Here is a 26,259-nt window from a genome sequence, read left to right as displayed (position 1 = left end):
CTGAATACACAAGGCCAATGTGTGTGAGGGTGGGTGGCTGGCTGGCACCGTGGTCAGCTGGGAGTCAGAAGGGGAGGCGTAGTCAAGTCACATATGTCCAGATCTCTGGGATTCAAGATCTGGCTAGGAGGATCCCAGATTTAGCTGGCAGCAAGCAGATCCTCTCTTGGCTGCCTTCTAATAGCTCTATGACAGGGGTGTCTTCTACTCCAACTCCTTGCTCAAGTTGGAGACCCTATACCATTTCAGAAAAAAACACGATTGTCCAATCTCTTCTTAAAAGCCTCCAGTGATGGAGCATGCACAACTTCTGAAGGCAAGCTATTCCACTGGTTAATTGTTCTCACTGTCAGGAAATTTCTCCTTCTTTTTAGGTTGCTTTTCTCCTTGATCCATTGCTTCCTGTCCTCAGTGCTTTCGACAATAGGTTGACCCCCTCTTCTTTGGGACAGCTCCTCAGATATTGGAGCACTGCTATCATCTCTCTAGTCCTTCTCTTCATTAGATTAGATATATCCAGTTCCTGCAACCGTTCTTCATATGTTTTAGCCTCCAGTCCCCTAATCATCTTTGTTGCTCTTCTCTGCACTCTTTCTAGAGTCTCTACATTTTTTTTAATAATATGGGGACCAAACCTGGATGAAATATTCCAAAGGTGGTCTTACTAAGGCATTATAAAGCAGTACTAACACTTTACGTAATCTTGATATGATCCCTCTGTTGATAAAGCCTTGAGGTTTAATTGGCTTTTTCATGTATGAATAAGATGACAATTCAGATCTTTCATTGTGGAAAAAAAAACATCCTTGTTTTGTACTGTTTTGTTTATTATTGAAGACGAAATTTCTTTGGGTACAAAAAAACAATTTTGTGTTAATCCACAGCTCCCAGGGAGACAGGAAATAAATTTATTTGAAAGGTGGGAGTGCATGGAATAAGGTCATGTTGATTAAACCGCCTTTTTTTCACATCTACGGCCTTAAATTGGATGCATGAAACAAGTTCCTATGCTGAAATATCTCAAGAGCTGGGAATATGTCAAATGTTTATTCCTGTGTTTGAAAAGATGAAGCCTCACTGTTGAATCTCTTCATGAAACCATTTACGTAGGTTTTTTTTGGCAATGCCACCAAAGTGCTTCCTTGTACTATACCTGGACTTGTTTTGCTGGTTTTCTAACCAAGGACCAAGAGTCAGCTGCTGAGGGTTCACAGAGGGTTCGGCAGAACCTCTAGCTATGATTCTGTGCAGTTCAGAGAACCCCCAAATCCCACTCCTGGCTGTCCCCACCCACCCTGCCCCGCCCCTCTCAGGAGTCCCCACGCCGGAGGTGGGTTCTTCTTATCTTTACTACCGGTTCGCAGCAGGCCGCGCGCGCGCGCACTCTTCTGCGCATGCGCAGAAGCGTTTTGATAACATTGGGGGCGGTGGGCGGCGCCTCCTGCCAGTTTTACTACCGGTTCTATAGAACCGGTGTGAACAGGGGGCAACCCACCACTGCCCCACGCGACCCGTTTTGGATGCAGGTAAGTGCAGGGCGCGTACGGAGGCTTGGGGCAGGCAAAAAAACAGGCCTCCAGAGCCTGGGGAGGCCATTTTCGCCCTCCCAGAGGCTTGAGAAAAGCCTCCGGAGCTCGGGGAGGGCAAAAATGCCCCCCCCCCACAGTGCAGGAGGCCAACTAGGCCACGCCCACCATGACCACACACACCCAGCAACCGCGCAGAGAACCCCTTGCTAAAAACCCCTTGCCAAGGACTAATACACTGTCCAAACTGGCTTAATTTTTATACCTGGACAAGATTGACCAGTAGAATCCCTGATAAGAACATGGAAGTGCTGGTACAGAAATGTTTGTATGACGTACTGAACCTCAATAAATTGATCACATCTTGCCTTACGTTTGGGCAACTCCAGAAAGTTTGGTTAAGAGTAGTATATGATGCAAATATTAGAATGTTTGCATCATATAGGAGCCTGGATAGCTCAACAGACAGAGCACTGTAATTTAACACCAGCTATCTGCAATTAAAATAAGATCGAATCTTGCCAGGCTCAAGGTTGACTCAGCCTTCCATCCTTTCTAAGGTAGGTAAATTGAGGACCCAGTTTGTGGGGGCAATAAACTGACTTTGTATAAATATACAAAAGAATGAAGGTAATTGCTTAACGCACTGTAAGCCGCCCTGAGTCTCCGGAGAAGGGTGGCATATAAATCAAATTAAAAAAAAAAATGTTGAGTTTAGAATTTCTTATGCTGTAGTTAAGAGTTTCACACGGACAGCATTTCTGACTCTGCAAACGTTCTTTTCAGTTGCTGTAGAAAACATGGGATTGTGGATGAGGAATGGGGTAAAAGAATAACTGGCAAGATGGTGTTAGGCTATATTATATTATTATATTCACTTATAAAACCTCCAAGCTCTTCAAGCCCAAACCCCTGCATAAGCAGGAAACCCTGCTTATACCACTTCAGACAAATGATTGTCCAATCTCTTCTTAAAAGCCTCCAGTGTTGGAGCATTCACAACTTCTGGAGGCAAGTTGTTCCACTGATTAATTGTTCTAAAAACTGTCTGGAAATTTCTTCTCAGTTCTAGGTTGCTTCTCTCCTTGATTAGTTTCCACCCATTGCTTCTTGTTGTACCGTCAGGTGCTTTGGAGAATAGCTTGACACTCTCTTCTTTGTGGCAGCCCCTATCAGATATTGGAAGACTACTATCATGTCTCCCCTAGTCCTTCTTTTCATTAAACTAGACATACCAGGTTCCTGCAACTGCTCTTCGTATGACATGTACTCCTAGAAAGTCCATAATTATAACTTTAAATAAGAGTAGCACATTTTTGTTTCTGCAAGAAAACAATTAACCCTGTGGGCGAGTCCTTACAATTCATCATTGCAGAAAAGTTTACCCAGGACATAAAACTTGAGAATCTCAAGCAGACTGTTTTAGCATTGCTCAGTTCTACAGAGGAATTATGGAGTCTGTCATCTGCACCTCTATAACTGTCTGGTTTGGTTCTGCAACCCAACAAGACAGACACAGACTTCGGAGGATAATTAGAACTGCAGAAAAAACAATGGCTACCAACCTGCCTTCCATGGAGGACCTGTATACTGCACGAGTCAAAAAGAGGGCTGTGAAAATATTTACAGACCCCTCGCATCCTGGACATAAACTGTTTCAACTCCTACCCTCAAAATGACACTATAGAGCACTGCACACCAGAACAACTAGACACAAGGACAGTTTTTCCCCGAATGCCATCACTCTGCTAAACAAATAATTTCCTCAACACTGTCAAACTAGTTACTAAGTCTGCACTACTATTAATCATCTCATTGTTCCCACCACCCATCTCCTTCCACTTATGACTGCATGAGTGTAATCTTGTTGCTGGTAACCTTAAGATTTATATTGACTGTTTCCCTAGGACTATCATTAAGTATTGTACCTTATGATTCTTGATGAATGTATCTTTTCGTTTATGTACACTGAGAGCATATGCACCAAAGACAAATTCTTTGTGTGTCCAATCACACTTGGCCAATAAAGAATTCTATTCTATTCTATTCTATTCTATTCTATTCTATTCTATTCTATTCTATTCTATTCTATTCTATTCTATTCTATTCTATTCTATTCTATTCTATTCTATTCTACCCTACCCTACCCTACCCTACCCTACCCTACTCTACTCTATTCTATTCAAATTTCAACAACCAACTTGGAGGTGGTATTCAGCCGGTTCGGACCAGTTCACCCAAACAGGTAGCGGAAATCACGAGTGGACCTGCCCATCTGCCCCTGTTCTATGCCATCCTTTTTAGGCATGTTTTTAAGGCTGGGCACATGCGCAGAAGACATGCGCGCCAGCAAAGCACTTGTGCGGAAGGCCAGGTGCATGCGTGAACCATGCGCTCACGCACATTTGCGAACCGGTAGGGAAAGTAAGTGAATACTATCCCTGAACCAACTGCTTTCCCTGAAGCAGATTATGCTTAACTACCGTGTTTCCCCGAATATAAGACCCTATCTTATATTTTTTTGAACCCTGAAATAAGCGCTTGGTCTTATTATTTTGGGGCATGTGGAGGAAACCAGAGCAAATGGCGGAGACCAGCTGCTCATGCATTTAAATATTTTCGGGGAGGGCTTATTTTCAGGGTAGGCTTACTTTAGCACATGCGTTCAAAAGCCCGATTGGGCTTATTATCAGAGGATGTCTTATTTTAGGGGAAACAGGCTATTACTGCATGTAAGTTTGTCTCTCTTTAAAGAAAATTAAATAATAGTGAAATTCTACACTGCTGCTTTCCCCTGCCCCCCCCATCTCTCCTCTTCTTATATTTTCTTTCCACGAAATTATGAGTAAAAGACTCTTAGAATGAAGGCAAATATAAAAGATTCTTGTTTACATCATTTCCTGCTCCAGCCAATGCAATTCATTCTCAAAGATTCTCTTTGTTTTCTTGTGGGATCACTTTTTCCCCTGATCTCAAAGGACGATGATCCATGCTAATTGTTACTACATTAAAACAGAATGTTTATTTATTTATTTATTTATTTTTTACCTTGATCAGGGACTTACGAGGACTCCTTTTTAAAAGCAAGGAAGGTTTTCCACAGATTCAAACCGCCGTCAGCCATCCAACCCGAGGACAAGTTAGAGAATTAGAAACAAATTGGCCCAATCTGGAAAGATCTGTACTGCATTTGGTCCATTTTTTTTCAGAGCTGAATAAATAACTTGTACTTTAGGAGGAAGCAAATCGTAGAGGCGCGTCAAAATCTTTGCAGTGCATGATTTTCTAATTTGAAGTTGTGTGATCATTTCCCCCAAATAATAGACTGTTTGCAGATGTGGGTTTCTACTGGCTGTCAGGCTGTGCTCTCTTCTTGACAAAAGTCATACCCAGATCCAGAAAAAAAAACAAACCCTATCCAGGTAGTCCTCAACCTATGACCATTTATTCAACAACTGTTCAAAGTTACAATGGTGCCCGAAAAAACTGACTTAAGACTGATCTTTGCACTTGTGACTGTTACAGCATCCCTAGAATCACGTGATCAAAATTGGGACTTTGGCAACTGGACTGTTATTTATGATAGTTGCAGTGTCCTGGGGTCACCTCAGGGGTGAAATGCTACCGGTTTGGACCGGTTCGCCTGAACCGGTAGTAAAAAAATGCTACTTTGTAGCAAATGTAAATCGTGCAGCACAACTGTTCCCCCCCCCTTTGCTGTTCTACTTACCTTAGAAAAGGCTTGTTAAACCTTCTTTTTCAGTGCTGCATGGTAGCGTCTGTGGTGCGCATGCACGCAAAGCGCATGTTTGGCACGCACTATGCATGCACAGCGAACCAGTAGCAGACTTCGGAGCATTTCACCACTGATTCCCATTTGTGACCTTCCCACCAGCAATTGGGAAATCTGAATTTGCCAAACCACTGAACTGCAGTGATTCACTTAACCGCCAGCAGCAGAAAAAGTCATAAAATCCGGCACTTGTAACTCAACTGCCTTGCTTAACAACAGAAAGTCTGGCCCCCAATTGTAGTCACAAGACAAGGACTCCCTGTGCAATGCTACAGAAAAGAAGAGCGGGAGGGAGGGGGGAGATCCCCAAATATGGCAACAGGATGCTTTCAATGAGCAGATGGAAGGAGCTTCATTGTGATAGCAATATCAATAGACTTATATACCGCTTCACAGTGCTTTACAGCTTTCTCTAAGTGGTTTACAGAGTCAGCATATTGCCCCACAACAATCTGGGTCCTCATTTTGTTGACCTCAGAAGGATGGAAATCTGATTCAGTCTTGAGCCGGTCAGAATTGAATTCTTGGCAGTGAGCAGAATCAGCCTGCAATATTAAATTCTAACCACTGCACCACCAGGAAGGAGAATGAAAAAGGGAAGAAGGAAGGAAGGAAGGAAGGAAGGAAGGAAGGAAGGAAGGAAGGAAGGAAGGAAGGAAGGAAGGAAGGGCACTTAGACTTATATACCACAGTGCTTCACAGCCTTCTCTAAGTGGTTTTACAGAGACAGCGTATCTCCCCCATCAATCTCGGTCTTCATTTTACCAACCTCTGGTTTTTCTTTGAAGACATTTCGCTTCTCATCCAAGAAGCTTCTTCAGCTCTGGCTGGATGCTGGAGGAAGGGAAGGATTTATACTCCTTGCAGACAGCCGAGGACAAGATTCAGCAGTCCACCTGCACTTAAGAGACAAAGGCCGGTCTTTTGAAGGTAGCAAAGTCCACATTTTGGACAGATTGGATGGCTGGTTTGAAAAAGGGGTCAAAGAGGCCATGTATGTCCAAATTGAACAGCCCTCCCTCAACAGAGGGGGAGGGATACAACATCATCTATCTACAACAAAGTCCTTACAGCACTTCTGAAAAGGCTCCACATCCATTTGCACCACTCAGGTGAGACCCTGAGGACACAGATAAACCTCCAGGTGGCCTCAACGACTCTCTAAAAAGAATGCAAATGACCAGCTGTCTGCGAAGAATATAAATCCCTTCCATCCCCCACCATCCAGTCAGAACCGAAGAAGCTTCTCAGATGAGAAACGAAATGTCTTCAAAGAAAAACCAGAAACTCCAGTTGCCTCTTTAAAAAAGCATATTTGGAATAATTAGGACAGTGATGGCTAACCTTTTTGCCATCACGTGCCAAAAGCTGAGGGAGTAAGGGGCGCGCGTGTACCCACACCCATAATTTTATGCATCCTGCCCCCCCCATGCATGTGTACGTGAGCCCCCATGCTCCCCCCGTTTTTGGCAAGTGATGGCATGGTGGGCCGGATAGGCCCGTTTTTTGCCCTCCCTGGTCTCCAGAGGTTTTCTAGGAGCCTGGGGAGGGCAAAAACTGCCTTCCCCACCCCCCGGAGGTCCTCCGGAGGCCGGAAACAGACCCTTTGCTGACTTCCGGTGGGCCCAGAAGGCCCAAAAATCAGCTGGCCAGTGCATGCATGCATGCATGCTGGAGCTGAGCTAGGGCAACGCTTGCGTGCCTACCAATATGGCTCTGTGTGCCACCTGTGGCACGCGTGCCATAGGTTTGCCATCACGGAACTATGACCTGGATGACTGAGAATCTCCATAGACATCAAGAACGAGCTGTATTTCCAATTCGTCTTCTAATTTTCCCCCTATTTTCTTTTTTTCAAACGCTTCTGTTTCTTAAACATCGGCGGTTGGTTGCCTTGGAGCCTTAAAAAATAATTTAGAACCCACGCAGAACAGGAGGTAGTGCCAAATATTTTGGACAATTGGGGGAAGTGAGTCGTTCCCAATGAACACAGCAGACATTTTATGATAAATGTTGCATAATCTGGGTTTCCTGCTGCATTCCTAAACAATGGCATCTTTTCCCTCCGTGCCCTTCTAAACTTTAAATAGTCAACCACCTTTTCCAACAAATACACTGAAATCTAAATTTTAAAAATCCCAGAAATCCTTTATTTTGCCAAATGACATCATTATTTAATATGCCCCGTCTCTCTCTTTTCTCATAGTTGGTAACTGTAATATAGTTAAGGTTAAGGTAAAGGTTCCCCTCGCACATATGTGCCAGTCGTTCCCGACTCTAGGGGGCGGTGCTCATCTCCGTTTCAAAGCCGAAGAGCCAGCGCTGTCTGAAGACGTCTCCATGGTCATGTGGCCGGCATGACTCAATGCCGAAGGTACACGGAACGCTGTTCCCTTCCCACCAAAGGTGGTCCCTATTTTTCTACTTGCATTTTTTACCTGCTTTCGAACTACTAGGTTGGCAGAAGCTGGGACAAGTCACGGGAGCTCCCCCCATTATGCGGCACTAGGGATTCGAACCGCTGAACGTCCGACCTTTGGATCGACAAGCTTGGCATCTGAGCCACCGCGTCCCACCAGTAATATAGTTAGTACTTATATAAAAATATTAACTATCTCAGGAGTGTCAAACTCAAGGCCTGGGGGCCGGATCCAGCCTGCAGGGTGCTTAGATATGGTCCGTAGGGCCGCCGTGGAAATAGCAAAGGACCAGCCCGCGATGTTTCTGCCAGTGCAAACGGAGCTTAGGAGGGCTATGGGTGGCCCTCCTGAGCTCTGTATTCACTGGCGGAGGGTTGCAGGAAGCCTTTGCAGCTAAAAATGGAGCTCTGGATCCCGTTTTCACTGGCAGAGTGATCAGGCCACCACAGGCGCCCCTGACACAAGTGATGTCGAACTGGCCACGGCTACCCTGGCCACGGCCACCCTGGCCACACCCACATGCCCCCCCCAAGATCAAACACAACCCTGATGCAGCCCTCAATTAAATCAAGTTTGACACCACTGAACTATCTTGTAGAAATTGTTTTTTTTGAAAGTCTTTAAATTTGGGTGGAGTGCCTGCGGTCAATACTTAACGCACTTTGGTCTGCTTAGAAGCCAATCTGTTTAAACTGAGTAAGTTTTGCTTCCAGGAAAAATAATATATAAGCCTAAAGGAACGGACCAAATAGTGCAGTCCTTTGCATGTTTACTCGGTAGCGATACCCATGGAGTTCAGTGATAATTATGTAGAGGATTGCATCTTTGATCTGTCTTTGGAAGGGTGGAAGCCTAGGGTCGTGGAACTGGACGCAAGCCATTGAAGTCTGGAAGAACAAAGTTGCTTCACTTGAGGATAGAGAACGCTTCCCAAAATTTCTCCCTACGCTGATGTTCACACTGTTGGGAAGCGCCTAGCCTGGGAAGGGAGGAAGGATGAAGCGTGGAACTAGTCTGGGGTCACTGGGCCACTGCAAAAGGTCAAGGACCGACTCCACTAGGTCTCTTGGAGCCTTATCTAATTGTTCCCAATTAGACTGGGAAGATTCCTGTATTATAGGCAGACCATAATAAAGTAGTTAGCTTGGACTCTGCACGCGTGGGTTTGATTGGCTGCTCTGACACACATTCCTCAAATCTTAAATAAGAGTCAGTCAGTGAAACTGGAAGAGAACTGCATAGTAGTGAAAAAAAACCCAGAAAGTTCTTAATTTCAATAAAATGCCTTAATTGGAAAAGGTGTTGCCAGACTCCTCCTAACTGGCTGAACCGATTAGAGAGGTTCTTGAGTATAGCCAGCACTATAACGTACAGGTAGTCCTTGACTTATGACCAGGGTTGGACTTCAAAAATTTTAGCAAGGGGTTCTCTGCCCGGTTACTGGGTGGGCGTGGCCATGGTAGGTGTGGCCTAGTCGGGCTCCTGCACCATGGTGTGTGTGTGGGGGGGTGTTTTTGCCCTCCCCAGGCTCCGGAGGCTTTCCTCGAGCCTCTGGGAGGACGGAAATGGCCTCCCCAGGCTTCAGAGGCCCTCTGTAGGCCAGAAACGGGCCTGTTTCTGGTCTTCCTGAACTTCCGGTAGGCCTGTTTTTCACCCTCCCTGAGCCTCCGCATATGCCCTGCACTTACCTGCATCCAAAACGGGCTGCATGGGGACTCCTGGGAGGAGCAGAGCAAGGTGGGCGGGGCCAGCCAGGAGTAGGATTTGGGGGTTCTCTGAACTGCACAGAATCTTAGCTAGAGGTTCTCCCGAACCCCTGTGAACCCCCAGCAGCCCACCCCTGCTTACGAACTCAATTGAGCCCAACACTTCTGTTGGTTTAAGAATGTCTAAGTCGTGGACAAAATTGTGGAAACCTTTTGGGAAAAGTGTATTTTTGAGGTTTGATGGCTAATAACACCACTTTTTTGGGGGGGGGAGTTTCAAGAGAATCATATTCCACTGCTGGAATGGCCTGGGAATAGTCCAGACCTTCACCCAATTGAAAATCTATGGAGCCGACTAAAGAAACTTGTTAGTCAAAAGCAACCCAGTGAATAGAAGCCATCATTCAATCTTGGTTTCACATTATAACAGCTGCAGAACTAAAAGACTTGGTTCACTCCATGGGAAGACGTTGTAAGGCCATCATTTGTGCTAAAGGTTACCCAACGAAGTATTAACTGACATGGTGATCATTTTTGTATATCTCGATTTTTCTATGGTGATCATTTTTGTATACCTCGTTTTTCCTACGTGTTTTACTTTTCTTCTTTATACTGTAACTGCTATTCTAATAGTAAATCCTTCATATAAATTACTGCATTACATTCTTGATTAAATTATCTTTCCATTGATACATAATTTTATGGCACTACTTCCCCCCAAAAGGTGGTGTTATTAGCTAGTTTTAGAAAATACACGTTTCCCAAAAGTTTTCCACAATTTTGGCCACTACCGTAGGTTGATCAACAGCGGTGGGCAAAATATGAATCCTTCCATAAGGCTTGGCGGTTTTTGTGTGTGTGTATGTGTGTGTTTACCCCAAAAGAATATGACCCTGAATTTAAGATACTCCGTCTGCCTCCGTGAAATAAGCAGACAGGAAAATCCTGTGTTTCTACTATCGTATTTGCAGCAACTGGAGAGTTTTAGGAGTAAACAATGAGGTGGTATGTACAGTTTCGGTTTTCAAACAATGCAATAATATTGCTTGTTGGGTCCAAACAATAGAATAGAATGATTGGGGAGGAACACTAGGGAAGGTTGTCGAATGCACAACCAAGCACGGGAAGACTTCTTTGTGGTATTGTTTGTGCTTCACAATGCTCTTCTCCAGAGCTGGTATTCAGCCAGTTTAAGCCGGTTCGAACGAATCGGTAGCAGAAATTGTGGGTGGCCACCTGCCCATCCGCCCTGGCTCTATGCTGTCCTATTTAGGCATGTTTTTGAGTCTGGGTGCATGCGCAGAAGGTGCATGCATGAGCAAAGTGCATGTGCAAAAGGCCAGGCACATGTATGGAGGTGGCGCATGCGTTCACATTTTCGGTGCTGAGCGAACCGGTAGCTAAATTATATGAATTCCACCTCTGCTCCTCTCTCTCTCTCTCTCCTCTCTCACCAGAACAATCACCGTTTTTTGGTAGCTGTAGAAAATTCATTTTTCCTCCAAGCTTTCCCGGGATAAATGTGAAAGGAGTGTTTTTCCTTTTCCTTTCTTTTTTTTTTTCCCAAACTTCAAAATTAATCATTACTGTATTTAATGAATGTCCGTTTATTAAGGAATATGCCTCTGTTTTATTGGGAGCCTCTTAAGAGATGTTTTGATGTTAGAACATCTGACAGTTAGAACAATTAATCAGTGGAACAACTTGCCTCCAGAAGTTGTGGATGCTCCAACACTGGAAGTTTTTAAGAAGAGATTGGACAATCATTTGTCTGAAATGGTATAGGGTTTCCTGCCTAAGAAAGGGGTTGGACTAGAAGACCTCCAAGGTCCCTTCCAACTCTGTTATTCTATTTTATTGATGTAAGTCAATAGTCTATCAGTCTATCAGTAAGTCCTTGACTTACAACAGTTCATTTAGTGATGTTTCAAAGCTAACAACGGCCCTGGAAACAAGTGACTTAGGACCGTTTTTCGCACTTATGACTATCGCAGATCACGTGATCAAAATTCGGATGCTTGGCAACTGACTCATACTTATGACAAGTTGCAGTGTCCTGCAGTGACCTAATCCCCTTTTGCGACCGTCTGACAAGCAAAGTCAACGGGAAAGCTTAACAGCCGTGTTACTAACTTTACAATGGCAGGGATTCGCTTAACAATGGTTGCAAGAAAAGTCGTAAAATGGGGTCAAAACTCACTTAACAAATATCTCGCTTAGCAACAGAAATTTAGGACTGAATTGTAGTTATAAAATGAGGAATTGCCTATATATCAAATAAATACAATTATTACTTCCAGGCATGTTTAGTGGAGGTTTCCAGTTGTGTACACTGTTTTTTTTTTCCAGTTGTGTACACTATTTTGGGGGGGTTTGTTTTCCAGTTGTGTACGCTATTTTTTGTTTCGTTTTTGTTTCTCAAACGCCTGCAAGAAAAATAAGCTACATCTTTGTCCTTTTTCTAGTTATCTTCGGAATACACCGAACAAACGTGTGGTCTGTGCGGCAACTACAACAGCAATCAAGGAGATGATTTCCTCACTCCCTCCGGGCTGGTGGAAACCCTCGTGGAAGACTTTGGAAATTCTTGGAAGCTGAAGGGAGACTGTGAAGATCTGCAAAAACAAGACAGCAATTCCTGTAACCTGAATCCCCGTTTAGGTAGGTGTGCCCAGTGGTGGGATTCAAATAATTGAACAACTGGTTCTCTGCCCTAATGATGGCTGGGTGGGCGTGGCCATGGTGGGCGTGGCCAGGGGGGTGTGACAGGCAGCACCCGGCCTCCTGCATCCCCCTGGGAGCAAAAACAGGCCGCGGGGTGGGGGTGGGGCACCACACCCCCATGCCCTATTTTGGGCCTAGTAGGCCTCACTGAAGCCTCCTGGGAGTGAAAACGGGCCATGGGGGGGGCGCCATACCCCCGCTCCCCATTTTGGACCTAGTAGGCCTCCATGCACTTACCTGGGAGCCAAAATGCTTTGGGACTCCTGGAAGGGGCAAGGTGGGAAGGGGTGGAGCCAGCCAGCAATTTAACTACCGGTTTGCCTGAACCAGCCCAAACCGGCTGAATCCCACCACTGGGTGTGCTTATGACCAAATCCTTGTGGGCTGTGATAAAAAAAAAAAAATAGCATTGTGTTATTTTAATCCAGCAAAGACTTTTTGTGCCCATTAAAGGCAGGCGCAATTCCCTTGGTGAAGTTTTTAGGGACAAGAATCCACTCCTTTCCATGCATTAAATGAGAATTCTGATTTTGCACTGTTTTTGTTTTTGTTTTGCTTTTAGCAAACTTAGGACACGATTAAATGCCTAAGGAATAATATCCAACGTCTTGCATTGAAACAAGTTTTATTATTCTCTCGGCCCTTCCTTTTTCTTTTTTTTCCCTCGCTGTGCCCACCTTAGGAATGTTCCTTTGGCAGGCTTACCCAAGGCTACATACACAACAAAAAAAGATGAAAGGATATTTCTTACCTCTCCCAGTTAAAAATACTTAACAAGAGATTTTCTGATTCTGTTTCTCTGCCTTCAATTCTCTGCCCCATTGCAGAAAAATACATCGGTAAAGAAGGTGCCCTATGCCAGCTGGCTTCCTTTTTGGCCAGTTAAGAATATCCAGCATTGAAAGATGTAGTAGGGGAAACCATTAGAGATATCAGCAGGGAATAGTGGAGTGAGCCCTTCCTCTAGCAAATGGACAAGAAGCAATGGATGGAAATTAATCAACCAAGAACTAAGGAGAAATTTCCTGACAGTGTGAACAATTAATCAGTGGAACAACTTGCCTCCAGAAGTTGTGAATGCTCCAACACTGGAACACTCCATCACTGGAACATTTCCAACACTGGACCAGGTCTTTAAATATTTCCAGAAAGACAACCAGAAGGAAGTTATTAATAAAGGAGAATATTTGTAGCTCAGGGTTGAAATGAGAGGTCCTTGGTGCTCTCTGAGCTTGGTGGTTTTCTTGCAGATGTTTCATGACCCAAATTAGGTAACGTCACCTAGGACGGGTGTCGGCAACCTCTGGAGCCGCATGTGGCTCTTTGGGCCCTCTGCTGTGGCTCCCTGTGCCATCACTGGTTGGCCCCACCCCTTGCCCCTTTTATTTTTTTGGATATTTTTTAAATCCAGACTGGATCGTCAGCCATGGTGGAGGCTTCCCTTCGGGCGACCCTCCTCCTCTTGTGACCCCCTGATGGGCTGTGGCTGAGCCGGGAGCATGCACATGCATTGGGAGGTCCTCCTCAAGCGAGCGCCAAAGCACAGGAAATATTGTGGCCCGTCAGTGGCCTGTGCGGATTGTAGCTGATTCCAACAATGAGGAGGCTGGTGTGGTGCTGCGCCAGAAGCCTGTGCAGCTGGCACTTGAGTCGGACAGTAAGGAGGCTGGAGAAGATGTGGTATCAGAGGCGGGGATTCAGCCAGGGCCTTCAGAACCTCCAGAAGCTCCTTTAAGTGAAGAGGACGAAGAGGAGGAGCCTCTTCTCGATGCACGGGCGCGCAGAGCTGCCAAAAGGCAGGAGTGGCTCCTCAAGAGGAGGTTTCCTCAAGAGTAAGACTTGGGGCTAATTGGCCACTGCCTTAGCCTATTTAAGGAGGAATGTCATTTGCAGCAAGCTGTAGGGAACAACTTTAGTTCAGTTTCCTTCGCATCTGGATTTTCTGCAAAATTGCTTCTGGGCTTTCTGCCAACTCTAGGAAGACTGTGATTACCTTATCTTGGAATGCTTGTAGACTGTTAAGGAAGTTTATTAACAGCCTTTGGTTGAAAAAGACTGAGTTATTTGAGTAAAATAAGCTTTGCATAGTTTTTGTGTGTGCTGCGTTCTTTGGGGTCCGTAGCTGGGGCAGAATAGGAAAGGTGCGGGCAGGGTGGCTGGCCGTTCGTTTAAGGAGGGTCTCCCCGCATGTGTGCATGCTCCTGACCAAGCCACAACCTGCCAGGGGGTCACAAGAGGAGGAGGGGGAGGAGGGTCACCGGAGAGTGCAGGAGTGAAGCGGCCCTGTACCTGCCTTCATGCCACATTTGCGCGTTCTCTTCTCCTGACCTACGATAATGCAGAGATGTTGTGGCACTAATGAGCTGATGTCACAGTCTCATCTTGGCTTGATCGGGCAATAACAGTAATAGAGTTGGAAAGGATCTTGGAGGTCATCTAGGGCAACCCCTTGCTTTCGCAGGAGACCTATACTATTGTAGACAAATGGTTGTCCAATCGCTTCTTAAAAACCTCCACAACTTCTGAAGGCAAGTTGATCCATGGTTCATTGTCCTCACTGTTAGCAACGTTCTCCTTAGTTCTAGGTTGCTTCTCTCCTCAGTTAGTTTCCATCCATTGTTTCTTGTCTGTCTTTAAAGGCCCTTTGTTGCAAGCGGGAAAAACTGGATCTGTCGCTAAAACTCTCTTAAAAATACTCCTGAAATTTCATGGAAAATTAAAAAGTCATGAAATATTCTGAGGGAGACGAGCGGTTTCAAAATACAAATAAATAAATAAAGTACAGGTAGCCCTCGACTTACAGCAGTTCATTTAGTGACTGTTTGAAGTTACAACGGAGCTGAAATAAGCGACTTGCGACCATTTTTCACACTTACGACCGTTGCAGCATCCCCACGGTCACATGATTTGCATTCAGATGCTTGACAGCTGATTCACATTTATGACGGTGGCAGTGTCCCCGGGTCACCTTGTGTCGGTTGCAGTGTCCCTTTTGCGACCTTCCGACAAGCAAAGGCAAGGCCGAAACCAGATTCGCTTAACAACCGTGGGACTAATTTAAGAATTGTGGCGATTCACTTAACATATGTGCCCCCTCCCCCCCAAAAAAAATTGGGTAAAACTCACTTAACACACTTCTCACTTAGCGACATCAATGTTGGGCTCAATTTTGGTCATAAGTTGAGGACTACCTGTAAGCCTTCTGTGCCCAAACAGCATGCTATTGTGACGATTTGCCCTTCTTCCTCTGTTGATCCTGCTTGTCTTGCAGCCAGGTACGCCGAGAGTTCCTGCTCGGTTCTGCTGTCACCCCTGTTTGAGCCTTGCCACCATGAGGTCAGCCCTTCTCCCTACCTCAAGAACTGTCGCTATGACGTCTGCTCCTGTTCGGATGGGAAAGACTGCTTGTGCACGGCGGTCTCGGCCTACGCCATGGCTTGCGCCCGCAAAGGAGTCCTCGTCGACTGGAGAAAGCCAGAATTTTGTGGTAGGTGGCTCTTGCCTGAACTTGCACTTCATAAAGTCAGGGCTCGGCCTGCATTACTAATGTAGGGTGAAGTTGTGTGAATGTGTAGCACTGAAATGTTTCTCATTCACTTCAGATGGAAGACAAGATTTGGATCAAGGAGGCTCTCTCTCTCCCTCTCTCTCTCTCTCTCTCTCTCTCTCTCTCTCTCTCTCTCTCTCTCTCCCTCCCTCCCTCCCTCCCTCCCTCCCTCCCTCCCTCCCTCTTTCCCTCTCCCCCCCTCTCTCTCTATCTATAGCTGAGGTGGCGCAGTGGTTAGAGTGCTGTACTGCAGCTACTTCAGCTGACTGCTAGTTCAGCAGATCAGCAGATCAAATCTCACCGGCTCAAGGTTGACTCAGCCTTCCATCCTTCCGAGGTGGGTAAAATGAGGGCCCAGATTGTTTGGGGCAATATGCTATTTAGTATACTGTCGATTGTTGTAAGCCGCCCAGAGTCCTCGGAGAGTGGGCGGCATAGAAATATGATTAATAAAATAAAATAAATAAATATAGAGAGAAGGATCAGCATACAATCCCTATGTAGTCACAAGCGAACTAAGTCCAACCTCTCTTGAATTCCATTAACCTCTCAGCAGGTGCTAACTATTAGTTGAGAAGATGCCTGTGCATAGGCTTTTCAGCAATAAATCAGTTTAACTGAACCTTCACATGTGGACCTAGTCCTGCTGGACAATTTGATCACAACATCACCAAAGGCCCAGCAGCCTGGGAGCAACGATAGCTGATTTTGTGGAGCAGGCAGGGCCAAACAGGGTGAAAATCAATAGAATAGAATAGAATAGAATAGAATAGAATAGAATAGAATAGAATAGAATAGAATGGAATGGAATGGAATGGAACGGAACGGAACGGAACGGAACGGAACGGAACAGAACAGAACAGAACAGAACAGAACAGAACAGAACAGAGGAGAGGAGAGGAGAGGAGAGGAGAGGAGAGGAGAGGAGAGGAGAGGAGAGAAGAGAAGAGAAGAGAAGAGAAGAGAAGAGAAGAGAAGAGAAGAGAAGAGAAGAGAAGAGAAGCGAGGAGAGGATAGAAAGGAGAGAAGAGAAAAAAGAGGAGAGAGAAGAGAAGAGAAGGGAGGAGGGAAGAGAAGAGAAGAAAAAGAGGAAGACAGGGAAGAGAAGATGGAAGGGAATTAAAGGGAAGGGAAGATGGAAGAGAAGAGAAGAGAAGAGAAGAGAAGAGAAGAGAAGAGAAGAGAAGAGAAGAGAAGAGAAGAGAAGAGAAGAGAAGAGAAGAGAAGATGGAAGGGAAGGGAAGGGAAGGGAAGGGAAGGGAAGGGAAGATAAGAGAAGTCAGGAATAAGATGGGATACAATAGGACACGACAGAACAGAACTTTTATTGGCCAAGTGTGACACACAGGGAATTTATCTCTGGTGCATAGGCTCTCAGTGTACATACAAGCAACAAGTGATAAATCATGATCACAGTCATCATAAAAATACATTTATCATCAATCATAAGATACAAACAACACTTAGTGATAGTCACAGGATACTAAAGCAATCAACATAAATCATACTAGGATACTAAATAAAACAATATAAATTGTAAGATACAAGCAACAAAGTTATAGTCATAAGAAGATAAGGAGGAAGGTAATCGGAAAGTTGAGAAGAATAATAGTAATACAGCCTTTCTAGATATTAAGATTCATAGACTAGACTAGACTAGATTCATAGAACTGTAAAGGGACCTTGGAGAACTTCTAATCTCACTTCCTGCTCACAGCAGTAGTCATCATATCATTTCTGACAAATGGTTGTCTAGTCTTCTTTCTGAAAACCTCCAGCAATGAAGCTTCCCTCCCCCACCCCCGGTTTTAATCTTACAGTTCCTGAAAGCAATGGCTTCATGCAACTTTTAACCCACATTTTATCCAAAGATGGTATTCAGCTGGTTCAGACCGGTTCGCCTGAACCGGTAGTGGAAATCACCACCCGCCTGCCTGCCCCGATTCTATACCATCCTATTTAGGCACGTATTTAAGGCTGGGTGTATGCACGGAAGGCGCACACACCAGCAAAGCACGTACACAGAAGCCTAGGCCTCACATTTTCGAACTGGTAGGGAAAGTAAGTTAATACCACCCCTGATACTAACTGCAAAGCATAACATGTTGACACATCACTGCCGCCAGGCCCAACTGTGAGGAAGGGGCTCTGGGGAACCTCTGAGAGTGACAGTTGGGGTGCCAACGGTCCCTTCCTGATATAATATAGCCTGGATTAGTTAGGCTGAATGATTTAAAGCTCCTGGCCTGAGAGGCTCATATTTTACCGAGAGGTATTAAACCATAATAAAGCTTTCTCGTTTTATACTGAACTTTAGAGGGTGGTGTTTTTTTTTCCCTTAATGGACTCCTTTCAAAATCTATAAGCCTGTGTGATAAAAGTGTGATGCTGCTACCAGTAATGTGCTCTTTGTTCTCTTCTATTATTTATGCTTTTATTGAATGTCTTTTATATTATTATTATTATTCTGAACTTCATAATGACACCACGCGACGTTCAGCGGTAGGAGAAGGGAAGAAAAACAGGGAGGGGATCAAAGATGCTTGGACGGCAATTGCCAATCATTCAATCATTCTTCATAATTAATCTTCTGGTGATGCGGCTTCTCTCCGTGGGTGAAGCTCATCAGGTCTCCCTCAAGTCAAGATGCTCTTTCCCCCAATCACATCCACCAAAACTTCATGGCTGAAGTTTTTAAATGGGAATTTTAAATTCGGTTTTAAATTATTGGGGTTTTAAATATGGTTCAGCCAAATTTATTTAATTTGTTTTATCTCTATTTTAAATTTTGTATTTATATGTTTTATTTTTATGGCTGTTCACCGCCCTGAGTCCTTCGGGAGTAGGGCAGTATACAAATTCAATAAAAACAAAAAAAACAAAACAAAACAAACATGGCACCGTTTTGACACTGCAAGTGTCTCCCACCAGAGTAGGGAGAATGCTACCCTCTCCAATGAATGAGTAGATGGAGACTTGAACTGGTGTGTGTGTGAGAGAGAGAGTGGTGGGATTCAAATAATTTAATAATTGGTTCTCTGCCCTAATGATCGGTTGGGGGGGGGAGCATGGCCATAGTGGGCATGGCCAGGGGGTGTGGCAAGTAGCACTCGGCTTCCTGCACCTCCCTGGGAGCAAAAACGGGCCCCATGGGGAATGCCGCACCTCCCGCACCCTGTTTTGGGCCTAGTAGGCCGCCCTGCAGCATCCTGGGAGCAAAAACAGGCTGCGGAGGGGCCATGCCACACACCCTGTGCCCCGTTTTGGGCCTAGTAGGTCACCCTGCACCCCCCTGGGAGCAAAAATGGGCTACGGGGAGGTCATGCCACACATCCCGTGCCCCATTTTGGGCCTAGTAGGCCTCCCTGCAGCATCCTTGGAGCAAAAACGGGCTGCGGGGGGGCCATGTCACACATCCCGTGCCCCGTTTTGGGCCTAGTAGGCCTCCCTGCAGCATCCTTGGAGCAAAAATGGGCTACGGGGGGGGGGGGGGCACGCCGCACCCTCTCGTGCTCCGTTTTGGGTCTAGTAGACCTTCCTGCAGTTACCTGGGAGCCCTAACGGGGTGCATGGAGACTCCTGGAAAGGGTGGGGCAGGAAGGGGCGGGACCAGCCAGCAATTTAACAACCAGTTCGCCCGAACCGGCCTGAACCAGCTGAATTCCACCACTGGTGTATGTGTGTGTGTGTGTGTGTGTGTGTGTGTGTGTTTGTGTGTGTTGCAAAATTTGGACTGATGGACCAATTCATCAAACGTGAGATTTTCTTCCTGTAGCCAATGGAATGAAAACCAGATGGTTATATACTTATTTATTTAAGAGAATTTATGTGGCTGCCCACTCACTTTCAGTGACCAGATCTGGGTGGCTCACCATCCACCTCTCTAAGGTTTTCTTACAGGCTTGATTGTTGGAATCAGGTGATGCGGGATTGAGTTTTCCAGCTGGTGTCCTTTCTCTTGTGTGTTCCATATGTTCCCCGCCCCCATCTGAATGCTAACATTTAAACCAATTATTTTAATTATCCAAGAAAAGTGGGGTGCTGGCATTCGGAAAGCATCCTCTCTCATTTCAGGAATGCCTCTGGCTCCAGTACAGGCATTCTCAAATGATGAAGTGGGTTGTTGCTTTGTTGAGCAGATGCCCAACTCCCAGAAACAGAACAACAGAGTTGAAAGGGACCTTGGAAGTCTTCTAGTCCAAACCTCTGCTTAAGCAGGAGGTCCTGTACCTGTGATGGTGAACCTATGGCACGCGTGCCAAAGGTGGCACACAGAGCTCTCTCTGCTGGCACGTGCGCCGTCGCCCCAGGTCAGATCTCCGTGGCGTTTCTTTCGTGAGCTTCTGTTTTCCTGCAAACAATGAAACAGAAGCTCACGAAAGAAAAAGATCTTACCTCTTGACGCGCTGCTGGTGTTGGGATGCCCCACCTCCTGCCAGCCAGCTGGTCTTCGAGTCTCTGCTGCGCATGTGCGCATGTCCGCACATGTGTGTGTGCATGTTCACACATGTGCACATCCATGCATGCACATGTGTGCATTTACGTGCGCACACACCAGTGATGGGTTGCCCCGGGCTCGGACCGGTTCTATAGAACCGGTAGTAAAACCGGTGGGAGGCTCCGCCCACTGACCCGGACGTCATCAAAAGCGATCTGCGCATGCGCAGAAGAGCGGGCACAATGCAAACCGATAGTAATGGTAAGTAGAACCCACCCCTGGTACACACCTTTTCAGTTTGGGCATGCGCACATCAGGGGTGGGTTCTACTTACCTTTACTACCAGTTCGCGACGGGGCCGCACGCATGCTCTTCTGCTCATGCGCAGAAATGTTCTGATGACGTCGGGGTCAGTGGGCAGAGCATCCTGCCAGTTTTACTACCGGTTCTATAGAACCAGTCTGATCCGGGGGCAACCCACCACTGGCTCACGCACACAGTTTGGGCACTCGGTGTCTAAAAGGTTTGCCATCACTGGCCGAATAGAACAATTTAAACAAGTAAACAGAGCTAGAAGATATTCAGTTTTCTTTCGCAATTCAATTTTATCTCCCTGTAGATGCTAGGAAGTATATTTTTTAAAGCCAGTAAATATAAATATGAAATCTCCATGGATGTAAACTCCCTTTTCATCAAAACGTCTATCTCGACACTGTTGAGTTTGGGGGCAGCTGTTTTGTGAAAAGTGCATAAAGTTGGAATTGCTGCCATCTAGAGTTAAGACTGAATTGATGGGACTGTAAATGGTAGAGATGCTAACAGTAAGTTCTGCTAGCGTTTTATATCTCAGATCTGGAAGTTGTTGTTCAGGGCGCTTAATTGGTTTTGAACAATCTGAAAAAGGTATGAGGGGCCGGAGGAAAAAGAAGCCATGAATTGTAGCCCAAAAACGATTTAGGAAATCTATTTTTCTGCCTGCTTGAGATTGAAAAATGAGGCTGGATAGTAGCAGGAATTTAGCATCTGGAGATAGAGGACCATCAGTGGATCGCTTATGTTTTGCTTTTTCACTCACAAGATATACAAGCCAGAAATAAAAGTCCATTCATTGATTGAGATCCAAAGTTACCCCTGAAAAATGGAAGAACCTGTTGCGCTATGTGTCCTTCCTGCAGACATGAAAAAGGGACAGGAGTCAATCAGAATCAGAAACTTGAAATCCATGATTAAAGGTCTCCCTGGAGTAGGCCTCCCCTAGTATCCGTGAGGACAATGTTGGCACAACAAGGAGTTGGGCTTCTCCCAGTGGTGGGATTCAAATAATTTAACAACCAGTTCGCCCAGGGTCAGATCGGCTGTTGTGGGAGGCATGGCCCATCCTTATCCTCCAGCTCCGCTGCACATGAGGGACGAGCCCAGTGGTGGGTTGCTCCTGGTTCGGCCCGGTTCGGCCGAGACGGTAGTGGTGACGATGTGACGTCACCGAACCGGTTCTCTGTGACTGGGAGCTGGGCCCTCCCACCCACCCCCCCTTTATTCCTACCTTTATTTCTTGGTTTTTAGCCCAGATGATAAGCATGGCAGAATGGCTCGCCGCACCTCAGCTGGGCAGAAACATAACGCACTTGCACGGAGCGCAAGTTTGGTGCACGTGCGAGCTAAGCGAGCATGCGCACGGCGATCGCGTGCAAAGCGTGTGCGTGAAGAGAACCGGCAGTAACACCAGTTGGAACCCACCACTGGACGAGCCTCCCGAAATGGCCCACCTGACCCTGGGTGAACCGGTTGTTAAATTACCCCCCTCCCCACTATCAAGTGTATCCTGGGTGCTGCACTGCAATGGATAAACGGGAAATGGAGCGGCCGGCACGAGGGAAGGAGGAGGAGCAGGGAGAAGAAAGAAAGAAAGTGACTTTCTCCTTCCCTCATGCCGGCCGCTCCACATGATCCATTTTGATAGTAGGGGTTAGGTAATTTAACAACCGGTTCGCCTGAACTGGTGCGAACCGGCTGAATCCCATCACTGGTTCCTCCCATGTATTCTCAGAAGTCCAGTATCATCTCCGCTTGGATAGGTTCCAGCAATTCTGAAGCCCAGAAGAAAAAGAGAAAGTGGGTGATGGACTAATACAGGTAGTCCTCAACTTACAACCATTCGTTTAGTGACCATTTGAAGGTACAACAGCACTGAAAAAAGTGACTTATGACCGTTTTTCACACTTATGACCTTTGCAGCATCCCTGTGGTCACATGATCAAAATTCAAATCATGGCTCGTTTTTATTTTATTTTATTTTTTTGCTGGAGAACCTTGTTATATTTATTTCTTCTGGCTCAAATTTAGGATGATTGCAGTGTCCCAGGGTTAAGTGATTCCATTTTGCAAACCTCTAACAAGCAAAATCAATGGGGAAGCTGGATTCATTTAACAACTGGGTTACAAGCTTAACAACTGCAGTGATTTACGGCTGGACTATTGTAATGCTCTCTACAGGGGGCTCCCCTTGAGGGGCACCCGGAGGCTCCAGCTGGTCCAGAATGCAGCCGCGTGAGTAATAATGGGGGTGACTTGTAGCATCCATGTAGCATCCATCTTGCGCAAGCTGCACTGGCTCCCGGTGGTCTTCCAGGTGCGCTTCAAGGTGTTGGTTACCACCTTTAAAGCGCTCCATGGCTTAGGACCTGGTTATCTACAGGACCGCATTCTGCCACCGATTGCCTCCCACCGACCAATACGCTCCCAGAGAGGGCCTCCTCAGGGTGCCGTCAGCCAAACAGTGTAGGCTGGCAACCCCCAGGGGGAGAGCCTTCTCTGTGGGAGGCCCGTCCCTATGGAATGAATTGCCCCCGGACATACGAAGGATCCCCGACCTCCGTGCCTTCCGTCGCGCTCTGAAGACCCTATTATTCCAGCAAGCTGGACTGACAGGATAAAGGTTTTTTTAAATTGGGTTTTGATAGGGGTTTTAAAATGATCTTAGTTGGATGTTTTAAATTTGTCCGATTGATTGAATTATTTTAATACGCTTTTAATTTTTGTTGTACATTGTTTTTACCATGGCTGTTCACCGCCCTGAGTCCCTCGGGAGAAGGGTGGTATACAAATATAATAAACTAAATAAATAAATAAATAAATAAATAAATAAACTGTGGCAAGAAAGGTCGTGAAAGAGAGCAAATCCCACTTAACAACTGTGTCACTTAGCAATGGCAATTTTTGGCCGCAATTGTGGTCATAATGTGAATCCCTCTCCTTAAAGCAATGCCTCTTTTACCAAGATACTTCATTCTTCCCAGCATTTGAAGATTAATAATTCATCGTTTCAAAAAGGTATTCATATGTTCCAGGAATCACAGAATAGGTTCTCCAGAGGAGTCCCAAATATGCTTTTTCAAGAGGCAACTGGACTCTAGAAAAAAAAATCCCAGGAAGTCCAGTTGCCTCTTGAAAAAAGCACCTTTGGGATAACCATGACGTGAATGACTGAGAATCTCCATAAACATTCTCCAGAGGAGGTTTAGATATGAATTGATTGAGTAGTAACTCCAAACATTCATTCATTCATTCATTCATTCATTCATTCATTCATTCATTCAAGCACATATTAGATAATACATATTTTATTTTATTTATTTATTTATTTTATTTATTTAATTTATATACCGCCCTACTCCCGAAGGACTCAGGGCAGTGAACAGCCAAACAGTAAAAATACATAGATACAAGATTTAAAAACAAAGTAAAATCGAATTAAACAATTTGGCCCAAACAGGTTAAAACCCCAATCATTTTCAAAAACCGATTAAAATTTGCATAATTAAAAAGAGGGAAAAGATTAGGCCAGGCCCGCCTGATGGAATAAAAAGGTCTTAAGAGCGCGGCGGAAGGTGCGCAGATCCGGGGGGGAGCTCGTTCCAGATAGTAGGTGCCCCCACAGAGAAGGCTCTCCCATATAAGTATAAACATGATTTAAATACATAAAATGTATACAAATAGAGGAAACATTAGGACAGGGACAGTAGGCACGCTGGTGCGCTTATGCACGCCCCTTACAGACCTCTTAGGAATGGGGTGAGGTCAACAGTAGACAGTCTTAAGTTAAAATTTGGGGGGTTTGGGGAAGAAACCACAGAGTCAGGTAGTGCATTCCAGGCATTGACCACTCTGTTGCTGAAGTCGTATTTTCTGCAATCGAATTTGGAGCAGTTTACCTTGAGTTTATATCTATTGTGTGCTTGTGTATTGTTGTGGTTAAAGCTGAAGTAGTCATTGACAGGTCGGACATTATAGCAAATAATTTTATCTACTACGCTTAGATCGGATGAAAGGAGGCGAAGTTCTATGCTATCTAAGCCCAAAATTTCAAGTCTGATAGCATAAGGTATTTTGTTGCGAGCAGAGGAGTGGAGGACTCCTCTTGTGAAATATCTCTGGACACGTTCAATTGTATTGATGTCCGATATGCAGTGTGGGTTCCAGACAGATGAGCTGTATTTGAGAATTGGTCTAGCAAATGTTTTGTATTCTCTGGTTAGTAATGTAATATTACCGGAGAAGAAGCTACGTGTTGTGGCTCCATTACCTGAGCCTGTATCATCAGCAAAAGAGGACTCCGAGAGTGAAGGAGAGGAGTTGGCAAGGCCTCCCTCTCCAGGACCCTCCTCTTTGGCAATGCCTTCGGTGTCCGCCGAAGGGCAAGAGATAGGGCCGGGGCCAAGCACGTCCATGCAGCCACAGGTGGACAAGAGAAATGAGTCTTGGCTGGATCCATACCAGCGTCACAGAGATAAGCGTGTGCAACAGAAGAAAAGGCGTGCCCGAGATTAGGCTGAGTCACTGGACCACACCCCACAAGGTATAAAAGGGAGCGTGGTGGCCAGTCAAACCTTGTGACGAACAAAGCTGAAAGCTTCCACGCCATTCTGCATTGCCGGACTTTTGCTATAGACTTTGCTGGATTATATCTGGACTTGATTGACTCTGTAATTATTGAGCTGCTTTCCTTTGATGTATCAGAAGTGGGGAGACATTATCTCTCCTCTTCGTAAGTAATAAACTCTTGGCAGGCAGCCACTAGGTTGTTGCCAAGTTCCGTTATCATAAGGAAAAGGATTTTGCCGGCTGGTTTGGTCTTTAACTCTTGAACGTCTGTTGGTGTGTGTGCGTGTGGGACGGGGACAGAACACTACGCAAGATTAGGTTTACAACTCTTAATTGCCTTTTTGGCAAAGTTGTTACAGTGGGCTTTGGCACTTAGATCATTAGATATGAGTACTCCGAGGTCCTTGACAGAGTGAGGGTCGTCTACAAGGTCGTGTCTACTCAGCTTGTATATTTTGTATTCTGATTCTTTTTGCCAATGTGTAAGACAGAGCATTTTCTGACCCCATTTTTAAAAAAAATGTTTTACAGCCATGAGTTGTCCAGAAGGCCAACTTTACCAACAGTGTGGAAGTCCGTGCAATCAGACCTGCCGGTCTCTCGCCCATCCAGACACAGATTGCAGTGAATTTTGTACCGAAGGTTGTTTTTGCCCCTTTGGGATGTACCTCGATCAGCAGGGTGATTGCGTGCCCAGATCCCAGTGCTCTTGCTACTACGATGGTGAGATCTTCCAGCCAGATGATGTTTTCTCCGATCACCACACCATGTGGTAAGTGTTGGAACCTGGGTTTCATCTCACATGGATTCACATGGAGAAGTGTCGAATCTTAGTCCCCTTTCACCCAATTTTGGTTATATACTGATCAAAATTTATGATGAATGGTTGCAGGAACTGGGTATGTCTAGTCTAGCAAAGAGAAGGACTAGGAGTGACAAGATAGCAGTCTTCCAATATTTGAGGGGCTGTCACAGAGAAGAGGGGGTCTACCTATTGTCTGAAATAGTATAGGGTTTCCTGCCTATGCAGGGGGTTGGACTAGAAGACCTCCAAGGTCCCTTCCAACTATTCTATTCTATTCTATTCTATTCTATTCTGTTCTGTTCTGTTCTGTTCTGTTCTGTTCTGTTCTGTTCTGTTCTACTCTACTCTACTCTACTCTACTCTACTCTACTCTACTCTACTCTACTCTACTCTACTCTACTCTACTCCACCTTAGCTCT

At 45.5% G+C, this 26,259-nt stretch overlaps 1 protein-coding gene across 1 annotated transcript in view; it reads left to right on the top strand.

The window, feature by feature from the left end:
* VWF (von Willebrand factor) overlaps positions 1–26,259 on the top strand; it is a 197,208-nt gene that overhangs the window by 55,564 nt on the left and 115,385 nt on the right. Inside the window, exons 14-16 of the mRNA XM_070946842.1 lie at positions 11,911–12,106; positions 15,441–15,656; positions 25,567–25,807. Coding sequence (XP_070802943.1) covers positions 11,911–12,106; positions 15,441–15,656; positions 25,567–25,807 — 653 coding nt within the window. The remainder of the gene's footprint in view (positions 1–11,910; positions 12,107–15,440; positions 15,657–25,566; positions 25,808–26,259) is intronic.

Source organism: Pituophis catenifer, unplaced genomic scaffold, assembly GCF_029215685.1.
Source record: "Pituophis catenifer annectens isolate HBS135680 unplaced genomic scaffold, rPitCat1.0.hap2 SCAF_7, whole genome shotgun sequence".
NCBI lineage: Eukaryota > Metazoa > Chordata > Lepidosauria > Squamata > Colubridae > Pituophis > Pituophis catenifer.
The sequence above is the reverse complement of the archived record's forward strand: the minus strand, read 5'-3'. Positions and strand labels throughout refer to the sequence as shown.